We start from the raw sequence: 22,590 nt of genomic DNA, 5'->3' as shown, positions 1-22,590 counted from the left end.
CAGCACTTTATCAGTGAAAGGTGGTCTGCTTGAGAACGTCCTTGAGATGGGCTGGCCCTGATCCTTTGCCAGCTCTTCGATTCGGTGGTCTATTTCCTCGAATCTTCGTAGCATTGGATCGGCTCGTCTTTCCACTCGGCCCGTCGGCCTGTCTCTTTTCTCAACAGTTGGACTCGCGGCCGAGTCAGAGTGGCTTTCTAAGCTCCGACGACGTCGGGATTTCTCCTGAGGTGCGTGGCCCTCCTTGGCTGGGCGCCTCTGCACCGATCGAGACCATGACCGGCGACAGTGATGAGGCTCTGTTTGCGCATTGTAGACACCCCATTTTGACTGAGCTCTAATTGGTTTTGTGTAAATAGATACTCCATCAAACCAATGATTTAGATTCCCAAATTTCACCATAGAATAGCTTAAGGTCCTATCTAGGTCTCTGCAAAATTTTGTCGAAGTCCGAGCTCGTTTGCCTAGCGACGAGCTGAGAAGGTGTCGTGGTGCAAATACAGATCGGGGGGTGAATTATCCTGATCAGAGCTGAGCAGCCGAGCAGGAGCATATAGGACACGATACGGTCGTGTGCCTATCCATTTTCGCGCAAAATCGCGCGCTCATCAAAATGGTGGTGCCAGTATCACTCCCTCCTATTCATATAAAAACTGAAAAAACTCATTTGCAAGGAGAAGAGATCTCATTTTCAACCTGCCAAAAAAAAAAAATAAAAAAAATTTCATTTTCCAGAAATCAGAGAGAACGAGAGAGAGAGAGTTTTCTTCCCCAATTTTTTTCCCCAAAGCCTTAATTCTCCGTTTGTCTTCTCCGGTGGATGTTGCCGGATTTTCGACAGATTCCGGCCAGTTCATCTTCTCGATCATCTTCTCCGGCCAATTAGCTCGCGTTCTCATTTTTTTTTTCCTTTCTACGATCATCTTCTTCACCGATTGCAAGCTAAAAATCTGTTAATAAGCTATAGATCTCAAGCTTTTTTCTATAGAAACCCTAACCCTAACCTTGCTCTTTTCTTCTTTTCTCCGGTCAAATTCTGATTAACCTCCGGCCGGTCTTTGCTTTCTCCGGCCAATAATCTTCCACCTTGTTCGATTGTTTGGCTAATCTTCTTCCTTTACCTATTTTCAACTATAAACCCTAGATTTTCTAAGAAATCATTGATTTCAGTTGTAAAGTTTTAGATCCACATCTCCAAGCTTTGAATTCGTCACTTTTACTTTCAATTTAACTCATTTCTAATAGATCTGCTATTGTGAACTCTATCACGTTTCTTCTATCTTCGTCTCCTCCTGTTGTGTCCTCGGAATCTGAAATTGCAGAGAAAGTTGCAGAGAAAGGATCAAGAAATAGAATTCAAGGGAAAATTAGGGATTTTTAAAGGAAATTTTCAGAGCAGCTAGAGGTAAAGGTGAAAGGGGAAAAACAAGATATCTGTTTCATCAGGTAAGTCATTACTATTGCTAAATTTTATTTTTTTTGTCTTCGATTCATGGTTTGAATTTATAGATCAGTTCGCTCATTTGTTACCTATGCTTTGATATGGTGCTCATTATGCTCTGTGGTGTTTTCTTATATAATATTTATCATTCACTACTTGATTTTTTTATTTTTTTTTGAAATATATGGATGCTGATCTATGAATTTCGATCAAGAATTCTGTTTTAAACTTAACTTTTCATTCTAGTGTTTTGTATTGCCTCCATGTGTATATTATCACTAGCTTGAGTCATTTTTGTAATTTGCATTCTATTCAATAATTATGAGCTGGTTCAGTTTTTCTTATATAGTTGAAAATTTAATATGAATATGATCTTATCTTCTATCATGTACAAAAATTCAAATGGTTTTGGTCGGAATTAGTTGAGGCATAATTTGTAAGGTATTCCAGTTGATGACTCTTTTGTTTAGATAGGTTCAAGTGGAAAGTTGTGTAGTATGTTCAGTAAAATGTTTAGCTCATGTTTTGCATATTCATCTATTTGTGAACTAAGTTTATACAGCAGGTTCATTTTTTGAATGCTTATAAAGTCAGTACATCTATAGTTCAGCCTCGGTTTTAGCACAATTCAGCCTCGGTTTTAGCACAATTCAGCCCCGGTTTTAGCACAAAACAGCCCCTGTTTTGGCACAGTTTAATCCCTGTTTTGGCATAAAACAGCCCTTGTTTTGCACTGATTCAGTGCCTTGTTTCTATCCCTCCCTTTAATTTGTAAATGAGTTTACTGTAATTGGGGTTGTTGAAGATTCTTTAGGACTGCAAACTACTTGAGCAGCATTATATTTTACAAAAAAATGATTAGGGTCAAGGAGCATAGTGATTCATAAAGCATGGTGGAAATGATTTTAAGTGAGGTTTCCATGCTCATTAGTTCAATTGAAAATTATATCATTCAAATTATGTCTCAGTGGTTGTATAGCTTCTAGCTTGTTTTTTCTTTCTAACACGCCTGCTGTAGTACAAGTAAAGGATAAACTGAATTTAGCGTAGATATTTCATGGTGATGACATCTCTCAATTAGGCTTTAGACATTCAGATGATAGAATTCGGGTGATAGTAGGATTTTATTGTGTTGGAGCTGACTGAAAATTATTTTACCTAACTAAGTCACATGTTCATCTATTCTCTTATTGTTGGCTGTGCATAGTATTAGTAAAATCATGACATGTAATGCCTTGTGATTTTGTGATTATAATTTTGATAACCGGATAAAGTTCAGGTTATGTTTATGGTTTCTGTTGGAGTTAAAGGTTTTGCATTTGAGAAATAATGTGATTGGGCTATGAACTTGTTCCAAATACTTATGTTTTCAATAATAGGATAAGGTCGGCAGTTGGAAATTTAAGGCCAAGAATTAGTTTTCCTATGCCCATGATTTTGCGGTTAAAATTATGAATACATTCTGAATCTAGTGTTTATATGTATCAAGGGTTATATTTAAAGTCCATCAGTTGTTAGGTAGTGAAGATTGTCCTCTAAATCTATTATTTTCCCTTAAATCTTTGTCTTTAGGGCGTTTTTCTTTTATTGTTTGAGTTTTGTCATGTTTAAGGTAGAGTAACAGTTTTCTTATGGTTGGCATGCCGAATTGGAATGAAGTATAGATACAAAGATGGTGCAGGGTTTTATTCCTTTTGTACTTAGTTCATCTGAATCGAAACTTGTTGATAAGGTTTGGTTTATAACAAAGCACATCAGTTTTTATGTATTCTATGGAGATTTTTATGATGAAGTATTGAGAATAGATAGTACTCTTGAATGATGAAATGGTAGAGTATATATATATATATATATATATATATATATATAGAAGCACTAATGATATTTTTTTTAGGAAGTGATAATAACCTTTATGCTTAAGTCAATTTTCATAATTTGATGCCAATACTGTTCTTTTGTATTCGCTTTATCATGACTAATTTTCCATAGCCTTCACACCCTTTTTGGCATGGACAGCCCTCACACCCCTGTTGATACGGACAGCCCTCACATCCTTTTTGATAAGGACAGGATCTCTTTCCCTTGAGATTTTGGAATTTTATCCAATGATTACACATGTAGGTTCTGTCATTAACATAATAATATGGTGCTTGTATGCTATCCCTGTGTGCACAAAGTATGGTTTGAGTTTCATTTGTTGAACCCATATGTATATTTCATCACTAGTTGAAAAGTATCATGAGATTATGAATCATCTGTGTAATGCATCAGAGAACTAACAAGCATCATAGGTATACATTTGATATTTTCAGATGCTTTGATGCTTATTTTTAATTGGATAAGATTATTTTCCTTTAGTCTTTTTGTCATCATGCATGGTAAACTGGTTACAAGGCACAGCTTGATTCAATGACAGTAGCTTTGTCACATTTTTTTTTTATATTATTTGCCCAAGAATATCTTTTGTAAAATCAATAGAACATTGAACTTCAATATTTATATGTAGTTGTTTATGGATATTGGATACATTGGGCGAGTAGAGTAGGCAAGATGACATTGAATAAGAAGTTATTATTGATATAATTTATACAGAGCATAACTGTACAGGTTTGGCTTTTTGAAAAAAAAATAGTAATATTAAAGAGTTTATGCTATAGTGTGATCCATGCAATGTTATTTGCTGTCCTAAACCAAACAGGGTATGCCTAACAAAGCTTTTCTGCAAAATTGATTTTAACCCTTTAATTTCTTGAAGAGTTTTGTGTTTAGGATTGCGTTAATGTCATTATGGGTAGAGCAGTTAGAGTCCTTTTGTAGTTTTTTGTTTTAATTATGAGTATAGATGTATGGATAAGTTGGTCAGGTTTCATTTAATATGCGCAAATGTAAATATATTTCACTTTGAATTGTTGAGTTTGTAATATACCAAATATGATATTTACATGTGTGCATCAGTTCAAGCATCTAGTAAATTGCATGGCTTAAGTTTTATATTGAAAAAACTATTTAGATTTTATACTTTATAATTCCAAAACTTTTTGGGTTAGCTATCTGTTCATGCAGCCTAGGTAGTCTTTATCTCACGCATATTGGAAATCCATTTTTTTCCTTAACTTTTATAGCTTATGTTTTAGAGAATAGTAGGCCCAACTCTTAATTTATCTTGCATTGCATTATATGATGACATGTATACAACCATTTCTTTTAACCTTTGATAAACTTGCAATTATTGTCTTCCCATTTTAGGAGACATGCTTTGTCTCAGTTGAAAAGTATCCTTTAAGGAAACCATTTTGGTTTCATTAGAAAGTTGCATCCCTAGAAAACTAGCTCAATCTCATGCTAGAGCTTATTAGAGAAAGACTAACCTAGTTTTTCAGATACCTTTAAGCATTTGTTTCATTGCATAGGCGATGAAGGCGTTAGCCCAAGCCCATCCTTAGGGGACTTGTTTAGTTCCGAGTAGCTCTCCCCTCTCTCATTTAGAAGATTTATTAAGTCTTTTTGACGTGTTTAAACTATAGAATCCTTCCTTCATTGCAAAGGGCGATGAATGAGTCATCCCAAGCCCATCCTTAGGGGACTTGCTCAGTCCAAGTAGCACTCCCCTCTTTTATTTATAAGACTTGCCCAGTTTTTTTTTAAGTCATGTAACCTTGTACATTAGAAGTCCTCATTCATTGCATGGGCAATGAAAGAGTCATCTGGAGCCTCTCCTTTTAGGAGACAAGCTATGTCTCGGTAGAAAAGCCGCACCCTTAGGAGACATGCTTTGTCTCACTAGAGAGTTTACACATAGGAGACTATCTAAGTCTCACAAGTTGCACCCCTTACTAGTTGAAAATTAACTTGGTCTGGTAGTTGCCCTAACCCTTTTTATCATTATAAGGGCAGTGGTAAGGATACTTGGAGCCCTCCATAGGAGACATTCAGTGTCTCATTGGATGGTCATTCTCATTTAGGGAGACTCGCCCAGTCTCATCTTTTTCATTTAGGGAGACTTGCCCAGTCTCATCATTTTCTTTCAGGAGACTCGCCCAGTCTCATTCTCTAGTCGATTCTTCTCTTTTAGGAGACAGCCTATGCCTCATTGATCATAATGACCATTTTCATTTGAGAAAGAGGCCTTGTCTCATCTGCACACTCTTTCGAAGAAGAGCAATGCAAGACTTCATTTTTTATTTAGTTTTTCTCCCTTCTTTTGGGGTCTAACTCAGTCTTCTTAGGTTTTCACACTTTCTCGGGATTTCATCAATTCTATCATCTATTTGAGACACCGATTTGCTTGTTTAGGACAACCCTTAGGCTAAAAGGGTTTCGTCTTTTCATCTGACACTTCTCCAGGTTATGGATTACAGGAGTGTTCTTCTCCTTCTGATTGTCTCCTTGTTTCCCCTTTGGCTAGAAGGGAGAATCCTGTAAAAATCTCAGAAATTCAAAACTCAAAAATACTTGGAAACTTTGAAAATTTAAAAACAACAGAAATCCAAAACTTCAAAACATCAAAAACATTTGAAACTGCAAAGCATCTGAAAAGATGAGTCTTAGGAGCGTATTAGGAAGTTATGTTTCCGAACTACGTTGGCTTGATCATTTTCCACGAGGTACGTAGGCAGCTTGGGATCTATATTCCAAGTTCAGTCAAACCTTTAAAAATAAACCTTTTAAACCTTCCAAAAATACAAAAATTCTTCAAACGAATCTTTTACACCAGTTTTCAAAAAGATCTTCTCCTAGAGTTAGGAGTCTATCCTAGATGTTTGGGTTGTTTTAGAGTTAGGAGTCTGTCCTGGTTGTGTTTGTTCTAGAGTTAGGAGTCTGTCCTAGCTAGGAATAGGTTACGCCTCCGTCCGATCAGTTGACGATTCACATCGTCGACTGATGATTAGGTCTAGGATGCGCTAGTAATCCCATTGTTTTTCTTAGGACACACAGCCTAGTTACACATAGGTTGTAGGAACCACTTGCAGTAGTCTAAGGCTAACCTGCATTTAGTTAGGGCATATAGGGTGTCCTAAAATCCACAATCCACTGGAATTTAAATAATCGCACAAGAAGCTTTAATAACTAGTCCGATCTTTTAGGTCGAGTCTAGGATAGAGGTTTAGATGTCTTAGGCATCATAGCCTAGAATAGGTGCGAAGAACTACGTTGCCTTGATTCGTGTAAGAGGCGGGGGATACGTAGGCTTCTTTGGATGAACATCAGATCATCTAAAGACTCGGGTTTAGGCCTTAGAGTCTTAGGGTTTGTTGTTCGTACTTTAAGGCTTGTGTTTGTATATTGATTATGATTTCTTGCATAGGATTATGATAGTGTGTGATCATTTTATTACTTACTCACATGTTTAGCTGTAGCATTCATCCGCTTACTTGTTTTGATTACATGCTTAGCTGTAGCATTTACCTGCTTATTTACCTTGATCATATGCTTAGCTGTAACTCATTTATCTTTCTAGCTTATCATATTATTATATCTTGTGCAGACCTTATACCTTTAGCTGTAGCATGCATGTGTTTGCCTATCAGAACTTAGACACCAATTAGGCATGACACTTAAAATCTAGCAACTCTTATGTGACATTTCTTTTATTTCTTTTATATGTGCTTATTATTCATCTCTGAGTTGTTTTAGAGTTAGGAGTCTGTCTTGTTTGTTCTAGAGTTAGGAGTCTGTCCTAGCTAGGAATAGGTTACGCCTCCGTCCGATCAGTTGGCGATTCACATTGTCGACTGATGATTAGGTCTAGGATGCGCTAGTAATCCCATTGTTTTCCTTAGGACACACAGCCTAGTTACACATAGTTTGTAGGAACCACTTGCAGTAGTCTAAGGCTAACCTGCATTTAGTTAGGGCATATAGGGTGTCCTAAAATCCACAATCCACTGGAATTTAAATAATCGCACAAGAAGCTTTAATAACTAGTCCGATCTTTTAGGTCGAGTCTAGGATAGAGGTTTAGATGTCTTAGGCATCATAGCCTAGAATAGGTGCGAAGAACTACGTTGCCTTGATTCGTGTAAGAGGCGGGGGATACGTAGGCTTCTTTGGATGAACATCATATCATCTAAAGACTCGGGTTTAGGCCTTAGAGTCTTAGGGTTTGTTGTTCGTACTTTAAGGCTTGTTTTTGTATATTGATTATGATTTCTTGCATAGGATTATGATAGTGTGTGATCATTTCATTACTTACTCACATGTTTAGCTGTAGCATTCATCCGCTTACTTGTTTTGATTACATGCTTAGCTGTAGCATTTACCTGCTTATTTACCTTGATCATATGCTTAGCTGTAACTCATTTATCTTTCTAGCTTATCATATTATTATATCTTGTGCAGACCTTATACCTTTAGCTGTAGCATGCATGTGTTTGCCTATCAGAATTTAGACACCAATTAGGCATGACACTCAAAACCTAGCAACTCTTAGGTGACATTTCTTTTATTTCTTTTATATGTGCTTATTATTCATCTCCGAGATATGCATGATTAGGTAGGCGTCTTCTCGGGGATATCCGTTCCCATTTCACATGATTTTTGCCCAAAACTCTTCAAAATCAATAAATAAATGGCATAAGAGACAAAGTGCTTGCACTTGGGCGGATGGGGTGCTCTTCGGATCTTCCAAATTCGTAACCAGGCATAATTTTTTTTTATATCTCTGGTTATCCATTGCAACAGAGCATAGTATGAGATCTAGGGCGACTTCCTTAGATGACGACTCTTCTTTGTTTAAGGTACGTCTTGAATCCGGGCTAGTCCCCGAATCGAGAGGTATCTCACTTTACATCGCCACTCATGCTGTGAGAGGCACTTTTTTTTAGAGTTCCTTGGGAGAGCTCTCCTTCACACGTGGATGATCTAGAGACTTTCTGGGGGCTCGTCCCTCGCCTCTCTCGGATCGGGGTCCACACGCATGTCTTGTTCGGGAGTGATGGACTCTCCCTGAGGAGTGGTGGGTATGATCTCGGCGGGGAGGTATAGGCTCTCTCCTGGGGGCATTCGACCTTTCCTGCACAGATCGGAAGGCTTCCAGGGGGTGTTGCAGAGGTGCTTGTTGGATCAGGTTTTTGTACTGATCAACAAGAGTTGTCATCTGTTGAAAGAGAGTTTAGATCTGTTCAGGAGTAGGAGCGGGATTCAGGTGTTCCGAGTGAACCGGGCTTTGCTCCGCTGTTGCAGGGGGAGCTACCACCTGTGAAACAATTCGCTCGCTTCGAGTCATACGGTGCGTTTCAGGTCTGGTCACCCACGCAGGGGGTACTCGAGCAGTCCTCCGTCCTGCCATATTATGAAGGGGATTTGAACAGCTTTTAGTTCAGGGTCCCACGAATGGCGCCAATATGTTAGGCACAAAATTGGTAACAGATGAGGGAGTGACGAAAGAGGTGATCTGGCGAGTCCTGGTAGTCCGAGCTGGCTAATTAACTGTGACCTGCGCAAGGGAGAACCCGGTTAGAATACCAACCCGGAGTCGTGCTCCGGACGGAAGTCAGTAATGGGCACAAAAAAGGAGAAAAGGCAATTTTAGGGATTCTCACTCTTGGGGATTCGATCCTTACCTTTGAGCCTTAGGAGGCCTTTTATAGTGAGAGCCTGAGGCAGTTGAATTACCTACCCCAAGACAGGTGGCAGCCCATGAGTGGGCCAAATTTTACCTGCCCTAGGTGGATTACCTGGCTACCCCTGAGGCTGGTGTCAACTTCTGGGTGGGCCCTTTCGTGGGCCATGTGTCGACAGCTAATTAGGGGTGACTTTTTATACCCCATCACATCTCATCAGCTCCACCACCTCTCAATCATCCCCACGCTGCCGCTCTTCCACTCGCCGAACTCTCTAGTGGTCACAAATGTAAAATGGGTTCTACATGGTTTGCCATAGGTTGTGTGAATTTGGTTACTATACAGGTTATATTAAAAATGTATGATAATCTTGCGTTTTCTTTTGTTTCTTTACTTCTAAGCTGGTGAATAAGTTTAAGGGCTACCGAAGGAGCCTTGCACCATGGTGTTGTTATTGAAATAGTATGGAATTAGTGGGTGAAAATGTGTTTTTCTTAGAAAATCCTGTTTCATGGCCAAAAGGGCCTTTTATTTACTGCAATTAAATCTAAATGAGAATGCAATTTCCCAATCTCTGGTCATTGCAACTATGCATTAGATTTTCTTAAAAGCTTCTTCGGTTTTGGGTTAGAGCCATTTGCGATTGATGATGCACATTTTATGTTTGAATGACAGGAAGCTTTTTAAATTTGAAAAAATGGAGAGAGAGAGAGAGAGAGAGAGAGAGAGAGAGAGAGAGAGAGAGAGAGGGGGGGGGTGTTCTTGCAATGAAACAACCTTTGAACCAGTCGTGCCTGTTTTGGAAGTTGACATACAACAGGCATGAGAAGGATAAGATATTGAAATGGTCGTTGGTCAACATCTGTTTTTTTCAACTTAAAGAAAGCATACAGACAAGATCTTAAAGTGCCACTTCTCTTCTAGAACACCATTATAACAAAGATAAGGATGGAGTTTCAAGTCTTTCTCTTTCAAAATACAAATGGAAGGATACTGATTTAATTTTTTTTCATTTTTTTCCTTTCCTATATTTGCATTAGCTAATCTAGGTTTACCAACAAGTAAGTCTTCCTTGAAACTTTTGATTTATTTTATGGAGGAATGCCTAGGCTCACAGGCACCCTTGGAAGAAAGGAGGTCGGGCGGTATCCTCCGAAAGATTGGTGACCCGAACCGAGTTCTCTTCATTTCTACATCTCATCTCCATTCCTATTCTCTCCTTACCTGCTCTCATTCCGGGAGGAACATAGGTTCCCTTGTTAGTGCCCTAAAAATCCGCAAGCTGGAACTGAAACGTCAAGCCCGTGATACACATCATCTTTATAGTCTTTGTATCCTAATATTCTCATGAAGGAGAGCTGTCTAGTCGGTGGCTCTGTTACTCATCACCTACCCAAATCAAGGTACTGGGTGGAGAAAAGTACGGAATGCGGGCTCAATTTCGAGGAATTACGGATTTCGGGCACCTTATAAAACAAGAGTCAAACATGGGTTATTCTTCAAAATCGGGTGGGAAAAAGACCCTGATACCCTTCTGACATCATAAGAGTCCTCCTATGTTGCTCTTTCAGATGGATGAGAATTGAAAACGTCCAATCATTATCTTAAAGATGAGAACGTGAGGGAGTGAAAATATCATCCAGGACGATCTTAAAGGATGAGAAAGTGGGGGAGTGAAAATATCAACCAAACCGTTCATTTGTTGGATGATCCCAACCCTCAGATCTATATAGGTTTCTATAACGAACAATCTCATTGTAGATAAGACGATTAGGATCATCCAACTTTACGTAACAATAAGAGAGAGATTAGGAACTGGTCTAAGAAAAAAATCCAAAAATAAAGGGGAACTTTATGGAAAAAATAAAACTAAACAGAGAGAGAGTTTAGGAATTGATTTAAGCAAAAAAATATCCAGAAAATAAAGGGGTAAATTAATGGAAAAAAAATCAAAGAGCTATTGAAGAAAAAATCCCGAAATTAGGGGGCCAACTTTACGGGAAAAAAATCAAAATAAATCTATCGACTTAAGCCTACTAAAAAAAATCCAAACTTTTAGAGGGCAATTGAGTACGCTGCCGGAATAGCAAGGGGTACGCCGGTGGAAATGGGGCGTAAACGGAAATAATGGGTATGCCGGCGGAAATAATGGGTACGCCGGCAGAAATAATAATGGGTACGCCGACGGATTTTAGAGTACACCGCCGGAATACCGAGTACGTTGTCGAATTTCTGGGTTCGTCGCCGGATTCTAGAGTACGCCGCCGGAATATCAAGGGGTATGCCGGCGGAAATAGGGTGTAAGCGGAAATAATTGGTACGCCGGCGGAATCTTACAGAGAAGTGGTATTATTAGAAGACGCCGACGGAAATAGGGTGTAAGCGGAAATAATGGGTACACCGGCGGAATCTCGTACAGAGAGGTGGTATTATTAGAAGACGCCGGTAGAAATAGGGTGTAAGTGGAAATAATGGGCACGCTAGCGTAAATAATGGGTACGCAGGCGGAATCTCATACAGAGAGGTGGTATTATTAGAAGACGCCACCGTTCCATATTGATGTCCACGTGTCGTGGATCCGACCGTGTATGCATATTGGTGACGACCAAGATTTAGACGAACCCAAGGGACTCTGGGTTCAAAGAAAGATTTCAAATCCAAACCAAACCGGTCGTGTATAAAGGCGCCAGCGTTCCAAATTTTTTTTCAACACGTGTCAAGCATCTATCCATCTCTAGTTATTTCCGACGGTCAAGTTAGAAACAAACCCAAGGTTATGTCGGTTCAAATACACATTCAAACGAACCAAAAGATGCCTTGTGAACCGCGCCAATTTAATGGGCAGTAATGAAAAAGGAAGCTGAAGGACGTTTCTGTTGATGTAAGAAGGGTATCAGGGTCTTTTTACCACCCGATTTTGAAGAATAACCCGTGTTTGATTCTTGTTTTAAAAGGTGTCCGAAATCCGCAATTCCTTGAAACTTGAGCCTACATTCCGTACTTTTCTCTACTGGCTAGTGACGATATCGTTTGAGCTGGTACACTTTTGAATCCTCAGTTGATGCCGCCATCACAAGAACTATTATTATTATTTATTTATGTCGGTGACATCCATAACATTGGAGACTTGGTAAAGAAATTGGGAAAAATATCAAATAAGGCTCTGCTTTCCCTTTTTGTACGTACTAGCAAGTGCTATTATTTTTCTTTGAGCAATTTTCACGTGTATGCACCAACTTCACTAAGTTATCAAGGTTGGTACTAGAAAGGGGTTTGAATTCATAAAGTTTCTAAGGATTCGGGATTATTTTCCTTTTTCTTCCTTATCATTTTCCTTTTTAACGAGCTTTGGTTTTCAACAGCTGTTATGATCCTTTTGCGTTTTTTGTCTGTTTGTTCTTTTGAGAAGACCTGCTATTCCTTTTGATTTTTCACTACTTTGATTCTTCAGAGTTGTATTTTACAGAAAGCAGTGGTTAATTTCGACCTAATTCTCAGATCCGACCTTTGATTCTATGATTTTCTTTAATATGCCCTTAAAATTCCGAATTTTACTACTATATCCCTTTCATCTTCCTTTCAGCACCAATTCAAGGTAAAAAAAAAAAAAAAAAACCTTGATGAGCATGCTTTTGGTAGGTTTTAAATTAGGGCAGTCTTTCTTTTAAATTTATCTGCAGTTGTTTCTATTGTTTAAAAAAGGACAGTCATAATTTAATGACATTTGAAATTTCGATTATTTCGTTGTTCTAAATGCAATTCCAAATTTAGGCGAAAGATTACAAATCATATTTCTATCTCCAAATTGTTTCGATTTGGAAGCTTTGGGAAATTCAACGCTCTGGCCAAAATCCATTTTGTATGTTAGCTGGAATTTGTTTCCTTGTTCCATGTAATATATAGTGACATATTTCCGTACTAATTAGCACATTGGCCTTTGTTTCAACACATGGTGCCCTCTTTTGGAACCCTTTCTCGACTAGGCTTTAAATTTCAGGATTTGGGTGGCCAAAATCCAGTCTGTATGTTGGCCGGAATTTGTATCCTTGTTCCATCTAAAATATACTGACATATTTCCTTACTAATTAGCACATTAGCTCTTGTTTCAACACCTGGTACTCTCTTTTGGAACCCTTTTTTGACTCTCTGGCTTTAAATTTCCCTGGTTTTCTTGTATTCCTATGTCAGGATTTGGTGTTCTCCCCTTCATAAAGCAGCTGGTAGAATCCGTGTCAAGTTCAGATGGACACCCGGCTGCTAACGCCGATAACTAGTTCCTTGTCATGATTAGAAATAACAGGCATTAGGGTAGAGTTCCGTAAAGGAGTATCATTTTTGATATCTAAATAAGGATAGGCTTGGTTACTACATGTTGGCCAATGTTTCCCTTGGGTTGCATTGCTTTCTGAGCGTTTGATTTTTCGATCTACAGGAGAATTAGGTTTGACTGTTCGATCTACCGGAGAATTAGGGGCTTATATTTTCACCATGAAGGCGCTCATTCTCGTCGGAGGATTTGGTACACGGTTGCGGCCACTGACACTCAGTGTCCCCAAGCCACTTGTTGATTTTGCTAACAAGCCCATGATCCTGCATCAGGTATATTTCATAAAGATTGTGTTTGTATTTAACGAAGAGATAACCTTTTTTTGGATGCTAAGTTGGAAGATTCTTTTTATTTTCTCTTGAACATGTTGAATCTTGTTATACTCTTATTTCTTTCAATAATATTCAATTGGGTCTATTTTTTTGGGAAAGATTTTGAATGGCTAGATCTCTGTCAATAGCTGTGTATTGAATTTGAGGCGTTGTTACTCTAAGTTGCTTGAGTCTTTGATGTGTTGATACTCTAAGTGGCTTGAGTCTTTTGATGCGTTGATACTCTAAGCTGCTTGAGTCCAAGCCTTGTTTTGAGGTGTTGATACTCAAATTGCTTGAGTCCAAGCCCTATATTTATGCAAGAGTTACTTCTCTAAATTCTCCATGAGATTTTTTTTAGAAACAAGTTTTCTGTCAACAGTATGAACTCCATATTTACCATTTAAGTTCATGGGTAAATTTCCTTTGGAATAGATTTTTGAGTATTCAATCTTCGTCTCTTGGATCTAATTCCTTTATTAATTGTAAGTCAGGTCAAACCACCATTTGCTTGAAAAAACTGCTTTTTATTGCCCACTGTAGAAGAAAGAACAAATTGTTCTCATCTACTTTAATGAATTCTAATTTCAGGAGATGAATACAACCTTCTTATACTAGCCCTTTGTTCTTCGCTTACATAGATTCTATATCCTATTGGATAACAAGGTTCTTGCAGTATTAGCCTTATGTTTTGCAAAAATGAATGCTCTTCTTTTATTTCTCTGTTTATTTTCATAGATGAATCTTGTTCTATATACTAACAACGAGTCATTTGTGTATATTACTTTTTGTCAGATCGAAGCTCTAAAAGCAATAGGCGTAACTGAAGTGGTTTTAGCTATCAATTACCAACCAGAGGTATAACAAACGAAACACCCATGCCATCCCACCAAACTATCAATACTCAATTAGATCACTTTGTAGCTAAATTTGTGTTTTTGCAGGTGATGATGAATTTCTTGAAGGAATTTGAGGCTAAACTTGGGATCAAGATTACCTGCTCACGAGAGACTGAGCCTCTCGGCACTGCAGGTCCACTAGCTCTCGCAAGAGACAAGCTGATAGATGATTCTGGTGAGCCGTTTTTCGTCCTCAACAGTGATGTCATCAGCGACTACCCGCTTAAAGAAATGATTCAATTCCACAAAGCTCATGGTGGAGAGGCCTCCATCATGGTAACCAAGGTAATTCAAATTTTATTGCCCTTTGCTTTGTTTCTCGAGTACGCCCTTTCCATGAAAAAAGCTTCTAAATAAGTTTCTATATTGATAGGTGGATGAGCCATCCAAATATGGCGTCGTGGTCATGGAGGAGGCAACTGGGAAGGTGAACAAATTCGTTGAAAAACCAAAAATATTCGTTGGTAACAAAATCAACGCAGGGATCTACCTTCTGAACCCCTCTGTTCTTGATCGGATCCAACTGAGACCGACCTCGATTGAGAAAGAAGTATTCCCTAATATTGCCGCGGAGCAAAAGCTCTATGCCATGGTCTTACCAGGATTCTGGATGGATATTGGACAGCCAAGGGACTACATCACAGGCTTGAGACTGTATTTGGCTTCATTGCGCAAGAAATCCTCCTCTCAATTGGCCATTGGCCCACACATTGTTGGAAACGTCTTGGTTCATGAGAGTGCAGTGATTGGGGAGGGCTGTCTGATCGGGCCCGATGTCGCTATTGGTCCGGGCTGCATGGTCGAGTCTGGAGTGAGGCTGTCACGATGCACCGTGATGCGCGGGGTCCGTATCAAGAAGCACGCGTGCATCTCCGGCAGTATCATCGGTTGGCACTCGACGGTCGGGCAATGGGCCCGTGTTGAGAATATGACTATCCTCGGAGAGGATGTTCATGTTTGTGATGAGATATACAGCAATGGAGGTGTTGTCCTCCCTCACAAGGAGATAAAATCCAGCATCTTGAAGCCCGAAATCGTTATGTGAAGCTCCAAAACACTATGATGGTTCAGTTCATTTGTGGTGTTGAATGTAAAGAGGTCTGCTTGAGAGTGTGATTGTAAACATGGTAAGTTTGTTTTCTCTTTTAATTTTCGGTCTTGTTTGCAAGTGTAAAACTTATGTCTGTCTTTAGTATTTCTCAGTTTGAAGAGAGAAGCTTTGAGGTGGAAAGAATAATTTATATCTATGTTTTCTTTTTTGGATATGTATATTGGTTAGTTGTTGTGTTGATATTAATTGGAAAACTTTGTGTATATGCAATGCTTATGATAGTGATTTTTTGGTCTCCCACTTTAATTTTTGTTGATGTGGAACTTTAACGGATTTAAACCCTAAAACCCATAGTTTCAACTATATTGTGTCATTGTTTGACTCACCCGAGGTTGACTTTTTATTCATATTTGCTTTTTGCGTAAAAAGTCACTCATACTTATGACTGTATGAACACAGAGCACGATCTTGCCGCACCGACAACTAGGGTTTTCTTTGCCCACACTTAAGCATGTATTATCAAATAAATTTTTAGCCTTGTACACTCTTCTTTTGGGTAAAATCCCATTTACCGCTCTTACATTTTATATTCCCATGGCATCTTTTTATATAAAATATTAGAGAATATTAAGTACTAGAAAATTAGTCTATCACCACCATCCTTTTTTGGTCCGGAAAACACTTAGGGCCCGTTTGGATACCTCATATTTTGTATTTGGATTTGGAATTGAGTTTTGAATACGAAATGAATAGATCTTCCAGCTCATGTTGAGGGAGACAGAGAGGGAAGATGTTGACGAGCAAGGAGGGTGAAGGAAACTGCCATATCTGTGGATTTCCAATTACTTATTTCCATAGCATATTTGGAAATCTGATTTTTTCACTGTCAGTCGCTAATTTGGAAATCAAAGGATTTGATCCGGATCCAAATCACAACACAAAAAGGGCTGCAAATGTGAGAAATCCAAATCAAAACCTTCTCGGCATCGAAACGGCCCTTAACGTCCCTTTTGATTACACATATAAATGGATATTTTTCTTATGATTGTTTCTGACGATGGCATTTTATCTATGTTTCGAATAATCTAGGCCAAGAGATGGATGGATTGAACTAGAGTTTTCATGATAATAATAGTTATGATATTTTCCCATCATCTGAAATTCACTACAAATAAGAAAGCCGAAAGTTACAGTTTATTCATCTTGATGCTTGTGCCTGTGACAATGATGAAGGCTTGACTATAAAAGGAGATCATCAGTACTCTACCCCGCTTGGATATATGATAGTGATGATCAAAACTGAAACTTATTTCTAACCGTTCAAACCCCAGTCATAAGGCTGATATATCACCTTCTCTTACATTTAACATACAAATTGTGATTAAATAACACCAACTCTAACAACTTAAGCTTTTAGATTAATTGGTTGTTTCACATGGTATCTGACCAGTAGATCATTGGTTCTAAACCTAACAATTCCTTGATATTAAAAATCCACGTGTACAACCCCAGACGTATGATAGTGATGATCAAAACTGAAACTTATTTCTAACAGTTCAAACCCCAGACGTAAGGCTGATATATCACCTTCTCTTACATTTAACCTACAAATTGTGAAAGTATAAATGATTAAATAACACCAACTCTAACAGCTTAAGCTTTTAGAGTAATTGGCTGTTTCACTCAAATAGTATCGTAAAGTATATGTACTTTGAACAACATTTTCTAAGAAGATACTCTCCTATATCTTATATCACTAGTTTTTTCTATCTAGTGTTAGAGGTAAGAGATTATAAATTACCAACATAGGAACAATATTGGTTCATGGTAACATAGGATATAAGAGATAATAAATTTATGGAGCATTCATTATGAGAGCTCCAACTATATTTCTCTCCAAATTGCCCTCATCCCGTATTTATCACGGAGAACCTTTAGATGCCTTATGCTGTATTAAAGGTGTGGAGAGAGAGAGAGAGAGAGAGAGAGAGAGAGAGAGAGAGAGAAATGGAAGTAGTTGGTAGAGCATTAAATAAAGAGGGATTTGATTCCAAAGGTGATGTGATATACATAGATTATAACTGGTTTGTAATATATTGGATTTGAATCCAAAGGTGATGTTATATAAATCAGAATATAAGTGGTTTGTAATGTAGTCATACGCAGTATCCAAAAGACACATGATTGAGGAAAGACAACAACTCTAAGGAATGCCGTGTTTCGTGTACTGCCTTTAAACTTCTGGCTTTGATTTGTGGTTTGTGTGGTAGCAATCCAAATACCTCCACATCCACCATTAAATTTCCGTCTACTCTCCATATGGGAGCAATCAAAGCCACGTCTAACGAGCTTTCTCTTCTCTTGACAGTACAGACAGCACATGCCAACCACATGAGAGAAACAAGTACCTTCTGAACCCATCTGTTCTTGATCGGATCCAACTGAGACCAACCTCGATTGAGAAAGAAGTATTCCCTAATATTGTTGCGGAGCAAAAGCTCTACGCCATGGTCTTACCAGGATTCTGGATGGATATTGGACAGCCAAGGGACTATATCACAGGCTTGAGACTGTATTTGGCTTCATTGCTCAAGAAATCCTCCTCTCAATTGGCCATTGGCCCACACATTGTTGGAAACGTCTTGGTTCATGAGAGTGCAGTGATTGGCGAGGGGTGTTTGTGTTTTTGCAGGTGATGATGAATTTCTTGAAGGAATTTGAGGCTAAACTTGGGATCAAGATTACCTGCTCACGAGAGACTGAGCCTCTCGGCACTGCAGGTCCACTAGCTCTCGCAAGAGACAAGCTGATAGATGATTCTGGTGAGCCGTTTTTCGTCCTCAACAGTGATGTCATCAGCGACTACCCGCTTAAAGAAATGATTCAATTCCACAAAGCTCATGGTGGAGAGGCCTCCATCATGGTAACCAAGGTAATTCAAATTTTATTGCCCTTTGCTTTGTTTCTCGAGTAGGCCCTTTCCATGAAAAAAGCTTCTAAATAAGTTTCTATATTGATAGGTGGATGAGCCATCCAAATATGGCGTCGTGATCACGGAGGAGGCAACTGGGTAGGTGGAAAAATTCGTTGAAAACCAAAAATATTCGTTGGTAACAAAATCAACGCAGGGATCTACCTTCTGAACCCCTCTGTTCTTGATCGGATCCAACTGAGACCAACCTCGATTGAGAAAGAAGTATTCCCTAATATTGCTGCGGAGCAAAAGCTCTACGCCATGGTCTTACCAGGATTCTGGATGGATATTGGACAGCCAAGGGACTATATCACCGCCTTGAGACTGTATTTGGCTTCATTGCGTCCTCCTCTCAATTGGCCATTGGCCCACACATTGTTGGAAACGTCTTGGTTCATGAGAGTGCAGTGATTGGGGAGGGGTGTCTGATCGGGCCCGACGTCGCTATTGGTCCAGGCTGCGTGGTCGAGTCTGGAGTGAGGCTGTCACGATGCACCGTGATGCTCGGGGTCCGTATCAAGAAGCACGCGTGCATCTCCAGCAGTATCATCGGTTGGCACTCGACGGTCGGGCAATGGGCCCGTGTTGAGAATATGACTATCCTCGGAGAAGATGTTCATGTTTGTGATGAGATATACAGCAATGGAGGTGTTGTCCTCTCTCACAAGGAGATAAAATCCAGCATCTTGAAGCCCGAAATCCTTATGTGAAGCTCCAAAACACTATGATGGTTCAGTTCATTTGTGGTGTTGAATGTAAAGAGGTCTGCTTGAGAGTGTGATTGTCAACATGGTAAGTTTGTTTTCTCTTTTAATTTTCGGTCTTGTTTGCCATTGTAAAACTTATGTCTGTCTTAGTATTTCTCAGTTTGAAGAGAGAAGCTTTGAGGTGGAAAGAATAATTTATATCTATGTTTCCTTTTTTGGATATGTATATTGGTTAGTTGTTGTGTTGATATTAATAGGAAAACTGTGTATATGCAATGCTTATGATAGTGTTTTTTTGGTCTCCCACTTTAATTGTTGTTGATGTGGAACTTCACGGATTTGCACTCCAATGTATTAAACCCTAAAACGCATAGTTTCAACCTACACAGATTTACACGCCAATGTATTAAAACCCTAAAACCCATAGTTTCAACCAAGGTTTTAAATTTCGGTTTCGGTACCTATTTCGAACCCCACTGAAATCCGAAATTTCGGCGAAATCTGAAATTTCGGTCCGAAATTTGGTATTAAGCTTTGAAATTTGGAACTGAAATTTCGAAATTTCGGCTGAAATTTTCAAACATTTATTTTTTTTTGGAAAAAAATGCCATTTTCTCGAAATTTCGATCTGAAATTACTGAAATTTCGGTTTCGGTCCCCCTGAAATCTGAAATTCCTTTGACTCATCCGAAATCCGAATCGATTTCGGTCGAAATTTAAAACTATGGTTTCAGCTCTCTTGTGTCATTGTTTTACTCACCCGAGGTTGACTTTTTATTCATGTTTGCTTTTTGGCTTTGAGGTTTTACTACATAAGGTTTTTACATTGGGTCATTGTAAGGATCTTATAACAGACCGTGCATTGCCCTTTAGACAGATAAAAAAGCTTAGGAGGGACTGCATTGGAGGATAGAATCCAGGCTATTGTCACATGCTTATCATAGATCATTGTGCCCTGTGCGTAGAAGCAAGTGTATCAATGGATCACATGTTTATACATTGTAAGTAATCCAGAATTGCGTAGGTTAAAATTCTTGACCGGTCTTGCCCACGTATCCGATCTTTTGGAAGCTTATCATTTTAGCTGCATTGTGAATTCTTTGGCAAGATCGAGCAGAATGACATACCTTCAAGAACATCGTCCTCTTACTCCTTCTCATGGGTCCTAATCCTAACCATTGCTTAGAGACTTGGACTATGATCCTTCCGTGCTATAAGGTGTATTCAGCAACAGACATCAGACGTTCTTGGAAGGAGAGTTGTGCTAGTAAGGATTATGAGGTGGTGATTGCACCCGGATGGATCACTCCGGCCCATGGATGGTGTAAATTAAACTTCGACAACTCCGGCCTTGGGAACCCTGGCTTGACAAGTATTGAGGGCATTCTTAGAGATGATGCTGGAGAAACCATTTGGGCCTTGTCATGTCCAACTGGATTTAAGGACTCTGATAACTATTTTTCAGGGGGGCAAGATTACAGACTGGAGGGGAGTGGAATAATATTACAATAGAAGGAGACTCGCTTGATGTAATCAGATGGCTTGATAGGAGGCTCTTGTTGTGCCTCTTGCTTTTGTGTGGAACCCCCAACAGCTCTCGCCTCCTTGGAGTTTCACTGAGATGATTGACGGGATTCTTTCCTTTTTGGAGGGCCACCTAGTTATGTTCCAACACACTCGGTGAATGGCTAAGGTAGAGGCTGATCGTCTCACTCGGGCAGGAGTAATTCATCGCTTTTCGTTAGATATCTTCAATTTCTTACCTCCATGACTTTGTAGTTTTTGTTTGTTCTTTTGGTCTTCTTTGTCCTGTTAACCTTCTGGGTCCTCTTGCTTATTTTCAAATAAAACTCCCACCATTCAAAAAAATAAAATAATAAAGCCATTAGAGCCCACAAAAGAAGTGATGTTCCACTCTTCTTCTCAATCGCAAGAAATCTAATCCTGGGTGATGGAAATTTCGATCGTCAACCCGTCGAATTGAATTTCAATTGTTCTTTAGAACTAGCACGTCTATGAACCTGCCACTGACCTCACACACCCAGCACTAACCAACCGCTTGGGCAGCATTTCAACCGAAACATTTCCACAATTAAGCGCTGTTCGTTTAAGATTATGCGAGCTGATTGTGAGTCCTAAACCAATTATTGGATTAAAAAATAAACATAAATCTGAGTCCAATAATTGGTTTTGGGATCACAATCAGTTGCAATAATCTCAAACGAACAGGGCCTTAATAGGGAACTGATGTGATTATAGCTTATTTACAATGGCTAAGTGTAGTATATTTTACAAATTATAGACTTACAAAGAAAATCCCTTTTTGAACTTATCGTACATGCACACATATGTGAATGTGCATACAGACAAAGATCTAGATATGTGCATGTATGCAAATCATGGATAGAGGTTTTGTGACTACCCTCAAATTGATCAGCTCCCAAATGTGACAATAGGACGTTTGAAGAAACATCTGAAATCAAGAAGAAACATCTGAAATCAAGAAGAAACATCTGAAATCAAGAAGAAACATCTGAAATCAAGCTTCTGCAACATCCCCATCTTTGCTTTTCCTATATCACCCATTCCATAGTGTTAGGCCTAAAATTGGTAACAGGTTATGGTAGGGCTGGATGGTCCGAGCTAACAAGTCACGACTGAAGGGCTGGTTGAGTCCTGCGCTGCACAAGGGTACAGACAAGAAAGAAAAGGGTCAGAAGACCAACCCGGAGTGATACTCCGGACGGGCGCTTCGACACTCAAGTCAGTATGAGCAGGAGTGCAGAGCAATGTCAGAGCAAAAGCTTAGAGTTTTGATTCTCAGATTTCAGGACCCTCACCTTAGTACAAGTGAAGGCTATTTATAGTGATTCTGAGCCACCTGTCTAGGACAGGTGGTAGTTCTGAGCCACCTGTCCAAGACAGGTGGTAGCCTTTGTATGGACCAGGTCTCATACCTAAGGAGGGCAGGTGGAAGTCCCTGATTGGTCCAGGTGTCATACCTAGTAGGGACAGGTGTTGGCCTTCCAACGGTCCTTGTGAGGGCCACGTACCAGCAGCCAATTGGATGCTGAGTTCGGACCCATCAGTGCTGAGTCCGGATCCCATCAGTGCTGAGTCCGGACCCCATCAGTTGCCCCCTGGTTCTTCGAGCCATGAGAGTGGCTAGAAGAAGCAAAGAGAAGGTAAAGACAGCGTCTGACCGGCCTTAAGGCCTCTGGGCAGCTCAGGCCGGACTTGGATTCAGCTAGGAGGAATCGTGGCCGGACGGGAGCCTCCGGACGCCCTGGCCTGGCCTTGATGTTTGGCCTGAAGGAG

The 22,590-nt window shown here is 39.5% G+C and overlaps 1 protein-coding gene and 1 pseudogene across 5 annotated transcripts; both read left to right on the top strand.

Moving 5' to 3' along the window:
- Positions 1–684: 684 nt before the first annotated feature.
- Positions 685–15,854, top strand: LOC143845515 (mannose-1-phosphate guanylyltransferase 1-like). Of its 4 annotated transcripts, XM_077353987.1 has the most exons (6): positions 685–1,446; positions 13,192–13,311; positions 13,436–13,602; positions 14,437–14,499; positions 14,586–14,825; positions 14,914–15,854. In XM_077353987.1, exons 3-6 carry the CDS (start codon positions 13,492–13,494, stop codon positions 15,583–15,585), a joined length of 1,086 nt encoding a protein of 361 aa, XP_077210102.1. In that variant the 5' UTR covers positions 685–1,446; positions 13,192–13,311; positions 13,436–13,491; the 3' UTR covers positions 15,586–15,854. The 4 variants fall into 4 exon arrangements, with proteins under 4 accessions (XP_077210102.1, XP_077210035.1, XP_077210246.1 ...); XM_077353920.1 differs by lacking the exon at positions 13,192–13,311; XM_077354061.1 differs by lacking the exons at positions 685–1,446; positions 13,192–13,311 and adding an exon at positions 7,796–7,871.
- A 2,110-nt stretch (positions 15,855–17,964) lies between these two features.
- On the top strand, positions 17,965–19,578 carry LOC143845784 (mannose-1-phosphate guanylyltransferase 1-like; annotated as a pseudogene). The gene is made up of 2 exons (XR_013234537.1): positions 17,965–18,523; positions 18,612–19,578. The product of XR_013234537.1 is annotated as a mannose-1-phosphate guanylyltransferase 1-like (transcript).
- Positions 19,579–22,590: the final 3,012 nt, after the last annotated feature.

Source organism: Tasmannia lanceolata, unplaced genomic scaffold (assembly GCF_043159265.1).
Source record: "Tasmannia lanceolata isolate RefF3 unplaced genomic scaffold, GAP_Taslan_0.1 ptg000002l, whole genome shotgun sequence".
NCBI lineage: Eukaryota > Viridiplantae > Streptophyta > Magnoliopsida > Canellales > Winteraceae > Tasmannia > Tasmannia lanceolata.
The sequence above is the reverse complement of the archived record's forward strand: the minus strand, read 5'-3'. Positions and strand labels throughout refer to the sequence as shown.

What these genes read in the sequence shown, in the direction of transcription:
- LOC143845515 (XM_077353920.1), top strand. Translation starts at nt 13,492, where the DNA reads ATGAAGGCGCTCATTCTCGTCGGAGGATTTGGTACACGGTTGCGGCCA. An exon ending in AGCCCATGATCCTGCATCAG is followed by an intron (nt 13,603 to 14,436) that starts GTATATTTCATA and finishes ACTTTTTGTCAG; the next exon opens with ATCGAAGCTCTAAAAGCAAT. An exon ending in CCTCCATCATGGTAACCAAG is followed by an intron (nt 14,826 to 14,913) that starts GTAATTCAAATT and finishes CTATATTGATAG; the next exon opens with GTGGATGAGCCATCCAAATA.